At 50.1% G+C, this 16,188-nt stretch overlaps 1 protein-coding gene across 2 annotated transcripts in view; it reads left to right on the top strand.

Moving 5' to 3' along the window:
* The window catches only part of ATG7 (autophagy related 7), a 133,796-nt gene that overhangs the window by 37,693 nt on the left and 79,915 nt on the right, over window positions 1-16,188 (top strand). For both annotated transcript variants that reach the window (XM_060180707.1, XM_016185563.2), the window contains exons 8-11: window positions 3,501-3,589; window positions 6,097-6,218; window positions 9,987-10,077; window positions 11,385-11,529. In XM_060180707.1, coding sequence (XP_060036690.1) covers window positions 3,501-3,589; window positions 6,097-6,218; window positions 9,987-10,077; window positions 11,385-11,529 — 447 coding nt within the window. The remainder of the gene's footprint in view (window positions 1-3,500; window positions 3,590-6,096; window positions 6,219-9,986; window positions 10,078-11,384; window positions 11,530-16,188) is intronic.

Genomic DNA, 16,188 nt, shown 5'->3' with positions numbered 1-16,188 from the left:
ACTGTCGGCCCCTAGTGCCTGCAAGCGCAGGGACCTGGGTTCAAGCCCCCGCTCCCCATTTGGAGTGAGAGTGAGGCAATGATGCAGGCTTCTCCCTCTCCCTCCTTCCCTCCTTCCCTCTCTTCCCTTCTTCTCCCCTCCTCCTCCTATTTTCTTTGTCTCTATCAATTGAAAAAGAAAAGCAGGAAAGGCTTTTTTCCTTCCGTTCCTGTCGCTCCTGCTTCTCTCAGTCTGTCCGTCTCTCCTTCTCCCAGGACCCTGGGACCCTGTGCGTTGTCGAAGAGCGTGCAGGGCCCCTGACTCCAGCCTCACAGCTGGCTCGTCTGCTCCTCTCTGCTCATTTCTCTACCGCAGTTTTTAAGAACCTGATAAACCTGTCGCTTTTATAGAAAAGAAAATGTAATAATTAAAAAACAGAGGAAAAAATGGCCACTAGGAGCAGTGGATGTGGTGTGCAGGCACTGAGCCCTAGAAGCAACCCTGGAGACAAAGAAAAAAAAATAGTTGAGAGAGATCAGGGCAGGGGTGGATAGCATAAAGATTCTGCAAACAGACTCTCATGCCTGAAGCTCCGAAGTCCCAAGTTCAGTCCCCAGCACTGCCATAAGCCAGAGCTGAGCAGTGCTCTGGGAAAGAAAGAGAGAAAGGAGAAAGAGGGGGAGAGAGAGATAGATAAGGAGAGAGAGAGAGAGACCCCATTCACCTACAGTGCCTCTCGAGATGGTGCTGAGGTCTTTCTTTTCCCTCCTCTCCCCACTTCCTCTCTTCCTCCCTCGTCCTGTTTTTTCTTTCTTTCCTGTCTTTCCCTTCCTTTCCCTGAGTGCTGTTAAGGTCCTGCTTTGTCTCTGACTCAGTGGGATTGTTTGGGCTAATCACATCCCCACCAAACTAGCTGGATCAAGATTAAATAAACAAATAAAAATGACTGTGTTTCTCTGTATCGCACAGCCACCCTTTACAGGTATGTGTGCATACTCTGTGCGCTCCGGGAAGGGAGCTAAGAAGACCTGTAGTGCCGGCTCCCCCTCCCTCCCTTTCCTCCCCACCTTGCAGTGAAAATTCATTCATCGAGTGTGTGTTTGTGTCTGCACCAGGCATGGAGGGAAAGGTCCCTCCTGTTCATTCTCTAAACACTTAGTCTCTCCTCAGTCTTAATGATCTTTCTGTCCTGGAGCAACTCTAAGACATACATGCAGGGGAGCCGTGGGGCCATGCGGAGAGCTCCCGTGTCCCTCCCCTCACGGCCACTGGACATCTGCCCGAACTCCAGAGCTGAACCCTGGGCTCTGTTCAGATGTCACCAGCGAGAGGGGGGGGGAGAGCATAATGGTTCTGTGAAGAGACTCTCATGCTGAGGCTCCAAAGTCCCAGGTTCAATCCCCCACACCACCATAGGAGCTGAGCAATGATCTGTTTAAAAAAAAACAAAAACAAAAAAAAGCTAAGCATACAGATGTCACCAGCTTTCCCAAGAACACCACCTCTGGCTTAGGCTCTGGTCCGGGAGAGTCTGGTGCACCCCGCTGTCGTCGCCTTTCCTTGGCCTTCTCTGGCCTCTGGGCTCCCCTGGGTCTGGCCGGCCTTGGCTGTTCAGAGCAGCACCAGGCAGCCATTTTGATGGGCTGCCTGTTTGTTGGGCTTTGTCTCATGTCAACTTATGGTCAGACCAGGGTTACGGGTTTTGGAAAGGATCCCACTGAGGCCAAGTGCCGTGGTCACTATGTCACCTCTCTGTCCCCAAGGCACTTCAGCACTCTGCTCAGAGAGCCTCTGCCAGTTTCCTCCGCTGTGGAGTCACTGGTCTGCCTTTGGCTGAGAGTCCCTAGAAGCAGGATGTAAGGGTCTTCTGTGAGGAAGGCTGCCCCTCCACCCGCACAGGCCGGCGTGTCACCCTGTCTGTGTGCCTTGGCAAGGGCTCACGGGCTCACTGAGTACCTCCAGGTGCAGTCCAGCACTGCTATAGACGCATCCAGCCTTGGCCCTGTGTCCCCTGCCGTGCCGTGTCCCCAGCCCTCTTGTATGATGCACTGCCTCACTGTCCCCACATGAGCTGCCCCGGCCGCAGCCCCTGGTGCAGCCTTCTGGCCCAGGGGCCCTGTCTGCTCTGGCTGGAGAAGGGCACCGAGAAGCTAGGTCAGTGGAGGGTGCTGTAGCACCCTGAGAGAAAGTGGGCAGGGCGGGCAGGGCCGGCGGCTGGCTGAAGAGAAGTGGGCAGGGCAGGGCTGGGCTGCTGCCTGCACAGGGAAGTCTCCCCTGAGGAGCAGATGCATGGAGCCCAGTGGTTTTCTGTGGGGGGGGGGGGCATCAGAAGGGGGGAGCAGTATATTGGCACCATTTTCGTGCCACCAGGGGTTCTCTGGGGCTCAGTGCCTGCACAGTTCCAGCCCCCCCAGTAGCTCCTTAGTTCCTTCCTTCTAGATGGTGATTCACCTCTTGTGAGGCACGTGCACGCACGCACACACACACACACACACACACACACACACACACGTGCTCTCATGTGCTGGCCTGGGACTTGAACCTGGGTCACTGCATATGATAACGTTCACTCACTCTAGCGGGTAAACCACCTGTCAGCCCCACCATGGCGCCCCTTCTCTGATTCTCTCATTACATAGAAATTAGCAGTTTTAGGGCACATGCCTCTTGAGGATTTCCTCCATGTGCACCCTGACAGCTGACTGTCTCTCTTCTCAGTACCCCCACCCCAGACTGTTCTTCTCGCCTGTCTGCTCCTGGCCCTCTTTCAGGGCCAGTGCAAGGCACCAGGGTGCAGAGAGAATTTGCGCCCGGCTCCTGCACTCATCGTTCTGTCTCCTGGCATGAGGGCCATTGGGTTTCTCTTCTCCTTATGAGCCCAGCACCAAATAGTTACTTTCTAATTTTTTTAATATATATTTATTTATTTATTCCCTTTGGTTACCCTTGTTTTATTGTTGTAGTTGTAGTTGTTGTTGTTGTTGTTGTATAGGACAGAAATGGAGAGAGGAGGGGAAGACCGAGAGGGGGAGAGAAAGATAGACACCTGCAGACCTGCTTCATCACCTGTGAAGCGACTCCCCTGCAGGTGGGGATCCAGGGGCTCAAACCGGGATCCTTCCGCCGGTCCTTGTTGCTTTATGCCACATGCGCTCACCCCGCTGTGCTACCACCCGACTCCCACTTTCTATTTTTTTTTTTAATTATCTTTATTTATTGAATAGAGACAGAGAGAAATTGAGAAGGAAGGGGATGATAGAGAGGGAGAAACACAGAAACCTGCAGCCCTGCTTCACCTATCGCAGAGCTTCCTCCCCATGTGGGGATTGGGGACTCGAACCTGGATCCTTGCACACTATAACATGTGTAGTCAACCAGCTATGTCACCACCGGTCCCTGACAGTTACTTTCACAGCACTCTCAGAGCCTGGCATTGGGGGCGGGGGGGGGGTGCTAGTAGCATCTGTCTCAGGAATCCAGTACTAAACTCTACTCACTGGGAAAACCTTTCCTGTTCACAGGTAACCGTGGGTGTGTACGACCCCTGCACCTTAGCCCAGTACCCCGGCTGGCCTTTGAGGAATCTCCTGGTCCTGGCAGCTCACAGATGGTATTTACATGCGTGTGTGTGTGTGTGTGTATGTGTGAGATGTTCTGTGCTTTTGAAACTGTACTTGGCCCACCGCCATTTTTCTGTTCCCTCAATGGCTCTTGGTTTTTCGTTTGTGGCATAGAAACCGCTGGTTTGTGGCATAGAAACCAAATCCTAAATGAATGCGATCAGGATCCAGCTTCCATTTACAGTGAGCTCGTAGGTGGGTCTGCCATGGATCTGCAGGCTCGAGCCAGTCTGCCAGGATATTCCAGAACGGGGCAAGGCGAGTGCCTGGACCACCACTGGGATTTCCTCACGGACCCTGTCTCCCTGTTTTCCCAACCCTAAAGCAGAAAGGCCAGTATGCATAGTGTTGGCCACCCAAGAAATAAAACAGAACAAGAAACTCCTCACTGACAGAGATGATCCCCTAAGCAAGCAGTGCTACTGCTTACCTCCCTGCATAGCTTTTAAAACAGTACCAGCGTCGTCACCAAGGTGTGGTGTCATTGCTACTCTCTGTCTCTCTATTTATTTTATTTATTATTGGAGAGAGACAGAAATATATATATTTTCAGGTGCACATCACTAAGAACCAACATATGCAAATTGACTATTATTTTCTTCCGGTTTAATAAGGGAGGAAGAGGAATTCCTGGTGGCCAGGGAAGCCCTGGTCACACGCAGTGTTGGGGGTCAGATCTGGGCTTCACACATGCAGTTCCAGGCTGATCAAAATGCAAAGCGCGTTACCAGAAGAACAAAGGGCCACTTACAGAGTGACTGATTCAGTAATAGTAACATAAGGATAAATCCCTCTAAATTACAATTTTGTAAGTCAGCTTGGTTTCCAAGCTAAGACACCAGGAGCTCAGAGCCCAGGCGGTGGGGCAGTGGGTGGGCTTTGGACTCCTCAGCAGAGGGTTCTGAGTTCAGTCCCTGGCACTGCAGGTGCCAGAGTGATGTTCTGGTTCACCATCTTATTAATAAATCTTAAAGAAAGAAAGAGGGAGTCGGGCTGTAGCACAGCGGGTTGAGCACAGGTGGCGCAAAGCACAAGGACCAGCATAAGGATCCCGGTTCGAACCCCGGCTCCCCACCTGCAGGGGAGTCGCTTCACAGGCGGTGAAGCAGGTCTGCAGGTGTCTATCTTTCTCTCCCCCTCTCTGTCTTCCCCTCCTCTCTCCGTTTCTCTCTGTCCTATCCAACAACACCAATAATAACTACAACAATAAAACAAGGGCAACAAAAGGGAATAAATAAATAAAATAAAATATTTTAAAAATTTAAAAAAAGAAAGAAAGAAAGAATAATCAACCATTTAAAAAATTAAAAAGGGGGAGTTGGGTGGTGGCGCAGAGGGTTAAGCGCAGGTGGTGCAAAGCGCAAGGACCTGAGTAAGGATCCCGGTTTGAGCCCCCGGCTCCCCACCTGCAGGGGAGTCGCTTCACAGGCAGTGAAGCAGGTCTGCAGGTGTCTATCTTTCTCTCCTCCTCTCTGTCTTCCCCTCCTCTCTCCATTTCTCTCTGTCCTATCCAGCAACAACTACATCAATAACCACAACAATGCTAAACAACAAGGGCAACAAAAGGGGAAATAAATAAAATTGAAAAAAATTTTTAAAAGAGTAAAAAAATATAAAAAGAAAAAATTAAAAAGGAAATAAGCATGAGAGAAGAAAGGAATGAAACCAACAACAAAAAATCTTTGAAAGCAAAAACTTTGAAATTTGAGATTCAGTCATTAAGTCTCTCACCACATTGAGCAGAAAAAAGAAAGAAAAAAAAAGGTCACAAATTAATTATTTTAGGAATAAGGACAGGGATAACAAAAAAAAAAATCTATTAACAGATTAACATCATTCAATCCAACAATTTAACTTAAGAGTTCACTTCAAGTGTAACTGTTAAATATTTTCCTTTTTAATTTTTTTTATCTTTTATTTATTTGTTGGATAGAGACGGTCAGAAATTGAGAGGGAAGGGGGTGATAGAGAGGGAGAGAGACAGACACCTGCAGCCCTGCTTCACCACTTGTGAAGCTTTCCTCCTGCAGGTAGGGACTGGGTCTCGAACCTGGGTCCTTGCACACTGTAACATGTGCACTCAACCAAGTGTGCCACCACCTGGCCTCTCTGAAATATTTTCAAGATCAGTGGAAGTCAGCTGTTCTGTGCAGGGTGCGCAGCCCTGCGTCAGGGTCTCAGCTCGCAGGCCAGATGGGCTTCTGGGCCACCACAAGGCCTGTTACCCGGACAGGGCATCCCAGCGAGCAGAAGGGGTTAAAGGGGCCCATGCAGTTCCTGTCTGGGTGTCTCGTGAGCCCCCCACACACCCTGCATTTGAGACCCTCTTGTCAGAGTGACTCGGGTGCCCCGTGGTTGTTTCCCGTGACTCAGAGACCACAGCCACCCAGCCCGCCGGGCGTTGGGGGCGGGTGAGGGTGCAGAAGCTGCTGTCCAGCCTGGGGGGCTCCAGTTCTCACCTGCGTGACTGAAACCGAACCTTCCCCCCCCCCAACAGGAGCGGTAGCATCCAGGCCATGGAGGTCATCTGCTTCCGGGACCGCACGCTGCAGGGTATGAGGAGTGTGGCTCACAGCATCATCTTCCAAGTGAGGCTTCCAGAAATTGCATTCAGCCCAGGTAACCTGCCCGGCAGCGGCCCGGGTGTCCTCTCACCCCCCCCCCCCCCCCCCCGTCCCCATCAGCCGGTCTTGAAGCTGTGGCTGCCTGTTCTGTCTTCTGTCTTGTTTAGTGCAGTGTCTGCACACTCGCCTGCTCAGCTGCTGCAGGCCTGCATGCACCTCAGCCTGCCCTGCACAGCCACATTGACCTGCTGCTGGCGGAGCCCTGGGCACAGAGCCAGAACCCCCCCCCTCCCCGAGGCTGGGATGCAGGAAGCCGTGTCTGTGCCACCTGCAGACCCAGCCGGACTCGTGTCCACAGGAGACGGGGCCCCGGGCACCATGGCACTGCCCTTTATACAGTGACCACCTTCCCACAATCCCTCACAGCCACCAGCTGCACAAGGGACTGTCTCTTCTGTGTGTGCAGAGAGGACACCTTGTCTGGGTGGTCAGCAGACTCTGGGACAGTAGGAGCAGATTCTCAGGCCACCGACCAGGCCACCTGGGTGACAGCAGGAGGAAGCCCTGTGTGTGCTGGGAGAGGAGGGAGAGGTTGATACCAGTTGCATTTTTCAAGTAAGAAGTTAGCCCTTAGTGTTTCTGAGGGGTTAGCCCCTAGTGTCTCTGAGGAGTTGACCCTCAGTGTCTCTGAGGGGTTGGCCTTCAGTGTCTCTGAGGGGTTGGCCCTTAATGTCTCTGAGGAGTTGGCCTTTAGTGTCTCTGAGGGGTTGGCCCTTAGTGTCTCTGAGGGGTTAGCCCTTTGTGTCTCTGAGGAGTTGGCCTTTAGTGTCTCTGAGGGGTTGGCCCTTAGTGTCTCTGAGGAGTTGGCCCTTAGTGTCTCTGAGGAGTTAACCCTTAGTGTCTCTAAGGAGTTGGCCCTTTGTGTCTCTGAGGAGTTAGCCCTTAGTGTCTCTAAGGGGTTGGCCCTCAGTGTCTCTGAGCTGTGCATCCCAGAGATGGGCTGCTGACCTGGGCCAGAGGAAGGCCTGACAGTCCTCCTAAACTGTCCCCAGGGAGGGCCCACGTACCTATAGAAGACAGGACACAGCACAGAAGCTCTGTGGGTGCTAAGCCACTCCCCGTTCATTCCCTCTCTGAGTGAAACCCGGACAGCCACCCGCCTCCCAGCCTGCTGCCACAGACACAACTGAACTAGGTCCTTGCCAGTGACACACTGGAAGGCACATTGCTGTGTGTGTGTGTGTGTGTGTGTGTGTGTGTGTGTGTAGGATGTTAAGGTTTCTGAGATGTCATTTTTAGAGCACAGATAGCAGATGGATTCAGGCTTGACTCTGAAGACTTGCTGTGAGGAATTCCTAGCTGCAGCCCTGATCTGTTGCTTAGAGTTAGAATTCTCTGGAAGACAGACAGACAGCTCTCTGTCAGGCATGCCTGAGGGTGACATTCCTGAGGGTGTTATATCTGAGGGTGGCATGCCTGAGGGTGACATATCTGAGGGTGGCATGCCTGAGGGTGGCATGCCTGATGGTAACAACACAGGACAGCAGCTGTGCTAGGAAGACTTCGGCTGTGGACAGATCTTTATTACCAATGAGTCTAAAATTATGTTTGTTTGTTTTTTTGGATAGAGAGAGACAGTCAGAAGCTGAGAGGGAAGAGGGTGATAGAGAGGTAGAGAGACAGAGAGACACCTGCAGCCCTGCTTCACCACTTGCAAAACTTTCCCCCTGCAAATGGGAGCTAGGGGCTTGAACCTGGGTCCTTGTGCACTGTAACATGTGTGCTCAACCAGGTGCGCCACCACCCTGCCCCACCAGTGAATTAAAAACGCATATGGTTTTCTCTGAAATGGCTGAGTGTACAGAGATGATTCTATTTGAAATGCTATTTTGTTTTCTTTCTTGTGGTTTCTTTTTCTTTTTTCAATATTTCAATAAGAAAGAAATAAGACAGATACAAAGACAGAAGACAGACCAAAGCCTGCTCAACTCTGGCTGGTGGTAGTGCTGGGGATTGAACCCAGTACCTCAGAGCCCCAGGTATTCAGAACCCAGGCCATTTTTCCCATTTTGTTGCCCTTATTGTTATTGTTGTCATTGTTGTTGTTGGATAGAACAGAGAGAAATCGACAAAGGAGGGGAAGATGAGGGTGGGGGGGAGAAAGAAAGACACCTATAGACCTGCTTCACCGCCTGTGAAGCGACCTCCTTGCAAGCAGGGAGCCAGGGCTCGAACCTTACGCTTTGCACCATATGTGCTTATCCTGCTGCACTACCGCCCAGCCCCCACCATTTTTTTTTTACTTAGTATAAAAATATTAAGGAAGTCAAATAAAAATATGAATTAGCCTGAATTCTTTTTCCCCCAGAAAAAATCTGGAAGTTTAATAATAATCTGGAAGTTCAATAATAATCTGGAAGTTCTTGATCTCTTTAAGAACCCAAGTCTGTTATCTGAGCTTTGGCTCTACAAGGAAGGGCCCCAGTTAAGTGGCCAAGCTGGGGGCTTGGGAAGAGGAAGGGCCATTGTTTTCTGTCTACTGGCCAAGGAGCAGCCCAGGGAACCTGCAAGATAACTGGCCTCTGGCTTCCCTCCCTGGCCCAGATAGAAGACTCTGCAAAGAGACCAGCACCACCAGGTCCCCTAATGATATCGAGCAACACTGTGGAAAAATAAAGGGCAAAAGCTAAGATGTTCCAAGGAAAGGAGAACAGAGGCATTGCTAGAAATCTCAAGACAGGAGAACTGCCAGGGAAAACCAGCACACACTCAGACACACAGGAGAGCTCCGAGTTCCTCCCCAGAAGCCTGTGCGGCTGAGCTAGAAGCCAGGGGTTTCTGGGCTCCCGCGGGGGCTGTGTACGGGCCAATGCTCTGCCCAGGAGTTGAGACTTTCTTGCCAGTTGCAGTGGGTGATGGAGAGAGTGTTCCTGAGGTCCTGGGTGTGGGGAGGGTAAGAGCGAAGGTGTCCCCATCCCAGCTTCTGCTAAGGCAGACGGGCTTCCAGGAGGACCCAGGAGGGATGGGGAGCAGCATTTTCCTGCTCAGTGTCCTGTGAGTGCCCAGGGTCAGGGTGGGAGAGTGAACAGAGGTGCAGGCTAGAAGACTCCCCAGGTCTTTATCTGCTCGGAGCAGGGCATCCACTAGGCTAAGCGAGGTCAGCAGAGAAAGGAAGTTGGGGGAGAGTCAGATGAGGGAGAAGACCACTGGGGATGGGGCTGTGGGGTAGGTAGCACCCACTGGAGGTGCCCAGGGCTGGGCAGAGGGACGCCACAGTCAGAACCTCAGGGGGCTTCCAGCAGGTGTGCTAACATCCTAGGGCCTTGTCTTCCTGGGAAAGAGCTGTCCCCAGCACTATCCCTGCCCCAGGTAGTCTGCCTTCCCAGCACCTTCCAGTGGCCAGGACCCAGGTGACCGCTAAGACCGTTTGCAGAAGCCCCTCTACAGAAAGGTTGCGGGGTCTGATGCTGTCTCCAGATGGCTCAGGAAGGGTAGAGTGCAGGCCTTGCAGGTGTGGAGTCCTGAGTTCAGTCCCTGGTCCCCTGTGTACCAGAGTGATGTGATGCTGTGTTCTTTCTGTCTCTGTCTCTCTCTCATTAAGAAACACGTGTATGTGTATATCTTTTCCCTTTACACCTTTAACAACAATAAAGATGCCTAGTAGCTGAGGGGGAGGGGCCGCAGCCTTGGACCTGGGTGCCGACTCTGCCCCTGTGAGAAGGAAGTGGGCTTGGGGTGGGGGGCAACCTACTGTCCACTCTCCCGTCTTCAGCCCCCTCCTCCCCCCCCCCTCCCGCTAACTCACTGTGCTGTTTGCCTTAAGATTGCCCCAAAGCCGTCGGGTGGGAGAAGAACCAGAAAGGCAGCATGGGACCGAGGATGGTGAACCTCAGCGAATGCATGGACCCCAAAAGGTGTGCTTGGACCCCAGTTCCCCCTTGAGGGGAAGCCTACCCTGACCACAAGAGGCAGGTGGCTGCCGGCCTGCCCTCTGCTGCCCCCTGGTGCTTGGTTGTGAGAAGCAACTGCAGTGCTGGCTTTGCTGAAGGCGCCCTGAGCATCTCACCTGGAGACTCTTGTGTTGTTTTATCTTGATTTTTTTTTTCCCCCAGAGCCCTGCTCAGCTCTGGCTGATGGTGGTGCTGGGGGTTGAACCTGGGACCTCAGAGCCTCAGGCCAGAGAGTCTGTTTGGTGAACCGTTATGCTGTCTCCCCAGCCCCCTTCTAGAGACTCTGACTGTTCCTACCCCTCACTCAGACCCTCAGGTCAGTGCGCCTGCCCCTTCTAGACCTCTGCACACTGTTGTCTGCTTCTGTCCTACTGAAGGATGCTGTGAGAATTGCCTCACAGAGGGGCCAGGCAGTGGTGCGCTGGGAACAGCAGACATGTTATCATGTGCAAAGGACCCAAGTTCAAGCCCCTCGTCCCCACCTGCAGGGGGAAAGCTTCCCAAGTGGTGAAGCAGGGCTGCAGGCGTCTCCCTCTGTCTCTTTCCAATTAGATCTCCCCTCTCCCTCTCAATTTCTCTCTGTCTCTATCTAATAAATGAGAAGAGAAAAGAAGAGAAAAGAAAAGGAAATGTTTTGGCCCCCACCTGCAGGGGGAAAGCTTTGTGAGTGGCGAAGCAGAGCTGCAGGCGTCTCTCCCCCTCCCTCCCTATCTCCCCTTATCACTTTGATTTCTAGCTGTCTGTCTCTATTCAATCAACAGAGATAAAGAAAAAGGAGGAAGAGATGCTTGCAGAAGCCAGGATCGGATTGAATGGCTCTAGGAGTGCGCCCCTTAGTGGAAAGACATGGATTGAATGGCTCTAGGAGTGCACCCCTTAGTGGAAAGACATGGAAGAGCCTTCTCTGTTTCCAGAGTTGGGAAAAGCTTCCCTGTCTGTCTGTCTGTCTGTCTGTCTGTGCATTCCTGTGACCACCCACACTCCCCTTTTCTCCTGGGCTGCTAGGAGGCTCTGAGAATCACAGAAGTTGATGTCCTGGCCCACACTCTGGGCGGCAGCCTTCCTCCCTCCCTCCCTGGTTATGCTCACACTCCATCTCATTTTCTCTTGCTTCTGACCTCCTTAGTATTTGCTTCTCAGTTTCCCAGACAGCTGCAGTCCATAGGGGGAAAAAGAAAAGAAAAGAAAAGAAAAGAAAAGAAAAGAAAAGAAAAGAAAAGAAAAGAAAAGAAAAGATTGGACACATGAGTAACTGTGCTCTCACTCCCCAGGCTAGCAGAGTCCTCGGTCGACTTAAATCTCAGACTCATGTGTTGGAGACTGGTCCCCACACTGGACTTGGACAAGGTCGTGTCCGCTAAGTGTCTGCTGCTGGGAGCTGGCACCTTGGGGTGTAACGTAGCCAGGACCCTGATGGTGAGTCTGGGGGCCCAGTGGACCCCTGAAGCTGTGGCTTCTCTCCTCATTCACTCCTCTAGAGGGCCATCTGCCTCTTCTCTCTTCCTCCTGTCTCCTTTTTTCTCGGTTTCCTTTCAACCACAAGGGCAAGAGGAGGCAGGAGGAAAAGGCCTCCCTCCAGCCCTGTCCCAGCCCCCTCTTCACGGAAGACGGTGGACTTCACAGAGCCATGGGCAGCACCTTCACTGTCTTCTGGGTATCTACAGAGAGGCTCGCCGTCTTCACTGCTTGTTTATACTTATAAAGACTAGAGCATGGTGTACTATCTATACCAGTTTTTTTAATATTTATTCCCTTTTGTTGCCCTTGTTTGTCTATTGTTGTAGTTATGATTGATGTCATCGTTGTTGGATAGGACAGAGAGAAATGGAGAGAGGAGGGGAAGACAGAGAGGGTGAAAGAAAGACAGACACCTGCAGACCTGCCTCACCGCCTGTGAAGCGACTCCCCTGCAGGAGGGGAGCCGGGGGCTCAACCCGGAATCCTTACGCCAGTCTTTGTGCTTTGCGCCATGTGCATGCTTTACCTGCTGCGCTACCACCCAACTCCCACCAATTTTACGTTTTTAACTTACTAGAAAGATAATTGTGGCCCTCTTTCTGAGGGTTTTATATTGCATTTATCATAGGTCTATGTTCTCAATTTATTACTTTTTTAAATTCTCTTTATTTATTGGATACAGACAGCCAGAAATCAAGAGGGAGGGAGGTGATGGAGAGGGAGACACCTGCATCCCTGCTTCACCACTTGCAAAGCTCTTCCCCTGCAGGTGGGGACCGGGGGCTCGAACCCAGGTTTCTGCGCATTGTAAGATGTGCGCTCAACCAGGTGCACCACCGCCAGGCCCCTGTGCTCTCAATTTGTATGTTCAGTTCTAGCATAGTTTTCCTATAGAGGTGCTGTTGAAGCCAACACCCACACTTACATCTTTATGTATCGACAGGGCAGTTTCTTTCGAGGAAGATCGCATGAGTAAGCCAAGTATGTTAGAGTGTACAGTTGATATGTGTGCATCCAAGCAGATTGCCTTCCAGAAGCTGTACTAGTTTGAACTTTCTAGACACCTGTGAGAAACAGCTTTGAAATCGGTAATTCTTCAACTAGTAAGGGCAAGTCTTCAGTGCCCTCTTGTGACTTAGATTTTGTCCTTATATCCTTTGAGATATATATATGTGTGTGTGTGTGTATATATATGTGTGTATATATGTGTGTGTATATATATGTGTGTGTGTATATATATGTGTGTGTATATATATGTGTGTGTGTATATATATGTGTGTGTATATGTATATATATGTGTGTGTGTATATATGTGTGTATATATATATATGTGTGTGTGTATACATGTGTGTATATATATGTTGCTAAATACCTTAATCTTTTCCTCTGTGGCTTACCAAACTCTTATTTTTGTTTATAGGTCTTTACTAATGTGGAATTTTTTTTTAACTTTTTTTATGTGGTTTGGGAGGTGGCACAGTGATAAAGCTTTGGACTTTCAAGCATGAGGTTCTGAGTTCGATCCCCCACAGCACATGTGCCAGACTGATGTCTGGTTCTTTCTCTCTCCTCCTGTCTTTCTCAGAAACAAAAAATCTTAAAAAAAAAAAAAAAAAAAAACCTTTTTTATTTACTTACTGGATAGAGACAGAGAAATTGAGAGAGGAGGGAAGATAGAGAGAGGGAGAGAGACAGACACCTGCAGCCCTTCTTCACCACTCGTGAAGGTGGGGACCAGGAGCTTGATCCCGGGTCCTTGCACACAAATGTGAGTGCTCAGCCAGGTTTGCACAGCCTGGCCCCGGCATTTCTTTCTTTCTATGTGATGAGATATGAAGGCCTGACTTCTTCTCCACAGAACAGTCGTCTGTTGCCTTGGCAGTCATCCGGTAACCTGAACCACTTCTCTGTCCAATGCCGAGCCCCTGTACCTGAGTCTCTGTGGATCCTGTTTGGTCCTTTGCCACTGTGCTCATTTCTTTCTTGATGCCCGCATTCCTGCTCATGGTTTTTTCACTGACATGACAGTGACCTTATACATAAATCTGAAGAAACTGGCATCTCGGCAGGACTGGCCCTTATTTCTGGAAGCACTGTCTATCTTAATGAGATCATCTTTGTCTTTTAGGGGGAATCCCTTTACACATGCCTTGGGTAGTTTATTTCTACATAGCAGTGAATTTCTTTTTCTTAAGAAATCATCTTTTGGGGGTCGGGCGGTGGCGCAGGGGGTTAAGCGCACGTGGCGCAAAGCGCAGGGACCGGTGTAAGGATCCCGGTTCGAGCCCCCAGCTCCCCACCTGCAGTGGAGTCGCTTCACGGGCGGTGAAGCAGGTATGCAGGTGTCTGTCTTTCTCTCCCCCTCTCTCTCTGTCTTCCCCTCCTCTCTCATTTCTCTCTGTCCTATCCAACAACAAAGCAACATCAACAATGGCAATAATAACTGCAACGAGGCTGCAACAACTAGGGCAACAAAAAGGGGGAAAAATGGCCTCCAGGAGCGGTGGATTCATGGTGCAGGCACCGAGCCCAGCAATAACCCTAGAGGGAAAAAAAAAAAAAAAAAGAAAGAAATCATCTTTTTCTCCCACTAAAATTTCCAGTCAGCTGTTACTAGGATATAGAAAAGATGATGGTTTTGAACGTAAACCTTCTTTGTAGCTGTGATTTGACAGTGGTTTATAAAACTAGGGTTTCAGAGGTAGGGTCTGAGAACTCCAATGTCCTGTGCTCTCCCCCATGTGGGAGACAGTTTTGTTTCTAGTTCTGAGCGTTGGCTTTTGTTCTGTTCTTGCAAGTTCATTTGTTGTGTCAGTGAAACCATCTGGTAGCTGTCTTTTGCCTCTTGACTTACGTCGTTTGCTGAATGCTTGTCTCCTGGTTGTCCCCCCTGAGCTCTTTCAGCTGCACTAGCTTTTCCTTGGGTTCTTCTGAATTCTGCAGGCTGATAAGTGTGTCTCGCCGAGGGGGCTGGAGTTCTGCGTCTTTCCCTCATCTCACAGGCCTGACTCCCTGGCAGTGTTGGGGAATAGCAGTGACAATTGACGCTTACCTTTATTTTTGATTCATGGTTTCTGCAAATTGCCTTTTTGAAGTTCAGGAAGCTATTTTCTTTTTTATGTATTTATTTATTTATTTATTCCCTTTTGTTGCCCTTGTTGTTTTATTGTTGTAGTTATTTTTGTTGTTGTTATTAATGTTGTTGTTGTTGGATAGGACAGAGAGAAATGGAGAGAGGAGGGGAAGACAGAGAGGGGGAGAGAAAGACAGACACCTGCAGACCTGCTTCACTACCTGTGAAGCGACTCCCCTGCAGGTGGGGAGCCAGGGGCTTGAACCAGCATCCTTACGCCGGTCCTAGCGCTTAACCCGCGCTACCTGCCCAACTCCCAGGAAGCTGATTTCTATTTCAGCTACCCTGTGAGTCTGTATTAGAAATAACTGTTGACAGGAGTCCAGCTCAGGGGCAGAGCACACATGCCCCCTGTGTGTGAGACCCTGGGGTCTCTGTCTGTCACCAGGAACAGACAGGGATGATCCTTGAGGTTTATCCTTGAGGTATTTCTATGGAGAGAATCAGAATACTCTACTGCCAACTGTGCCCAGAATGAGCCCATCTAGTCCCTGCATGTCTCTGAATATACCTCAGGGCCCCATTGCTAGCATTTTACTTTAATTTTTCCTAGATGTGACTCTTACTGGTCTGCAGGAATGTTCTAACTCTTCTAACTCACGCTGACTCTGTGAAGCAGCCTGGATGTTCCCCACCCCCAGGCTCGTGGACCCAGCTCTTCCCTCATGTTTTGGGAAAGTTCAGTGGTGAGTGCAGCAGGGCCTGGCACCGTAGGAGATTCTGTTCCAGGGCCAGGAGCCTTTGGGAGCGTCTATAAATGCTCCTTTGTATTGATGGACCTTCTTGAGATTGTTGCCTGACTGTTGAGTCAGTGTCATCATTTTGTATCCCCAGAAACATACCCCCCTCCCTTCGTTTCACCAGCCTCGACAGACCAATGGAAATACAGACAGAATCTCCTCTTACATTTTCTCACTCTCTTCTTTTTCCACCCTCCTAATGTATGTTTCCTTTCCTTTTTCTCTCTCTCTCTCTCTCTCTCTCTCTCATTACCTGTGACTTGGTTGCCTTAACTCTCTTTTTCTCTCAGACCTGTCTGTTTCGTCAGTTGTTCAAACACCCAGAGCCTTGATTTGTTTACTAGTTGTATTTCTTGTTTTGCTTTCAGATTCATTAATAAGGACTTTAATCAGTGTTGTATTTGTTTTTTTCCCCTTTCTTGTGCAGCTTTATTTTGTGTTTCTTCTCCTAGTATCTGGAGTTAAGTGTTTGGGCTCAGGTTTTCCTAACATTTTCTTTTTTGAATTATAAAGTCAGTGTAGGCCATTACAGAAGATGCATAATGTAAAAGCCAAGACAGAAAAAGGAAAAAAGAACCCCACACACTGTGTGTGTGTGTGTGGGGGGGGGTGTTTTGTCATCACCAGGGCTTCCACACTCCAGGCTGATTTTTTTTTCAGACAGAAAAGACAGAGACAGTGAGCCAGGCAGTAGCACAGCGGGATGAGCGCGCATGTCACAAAGCGCAAGGACGCGTAAGGATC

Source organism: Erinaceus europaeus, chromosome 21 (assembly GCF_950295315.1).
Source record: "Erinaceus europaeus chromosome 21, mEriEur2.1, whole genome shotgun sequence".
Taxonomy (NCBI): Eukaryota; Metazoa; Chordata; class Mammalia; order Eulipotyphla; family Erinaceidae; genus Erinaceus; species Erinaceus europaeus.
This window is presented reverse-complemented; position numbering and strand designations above follow the sequence as displayed.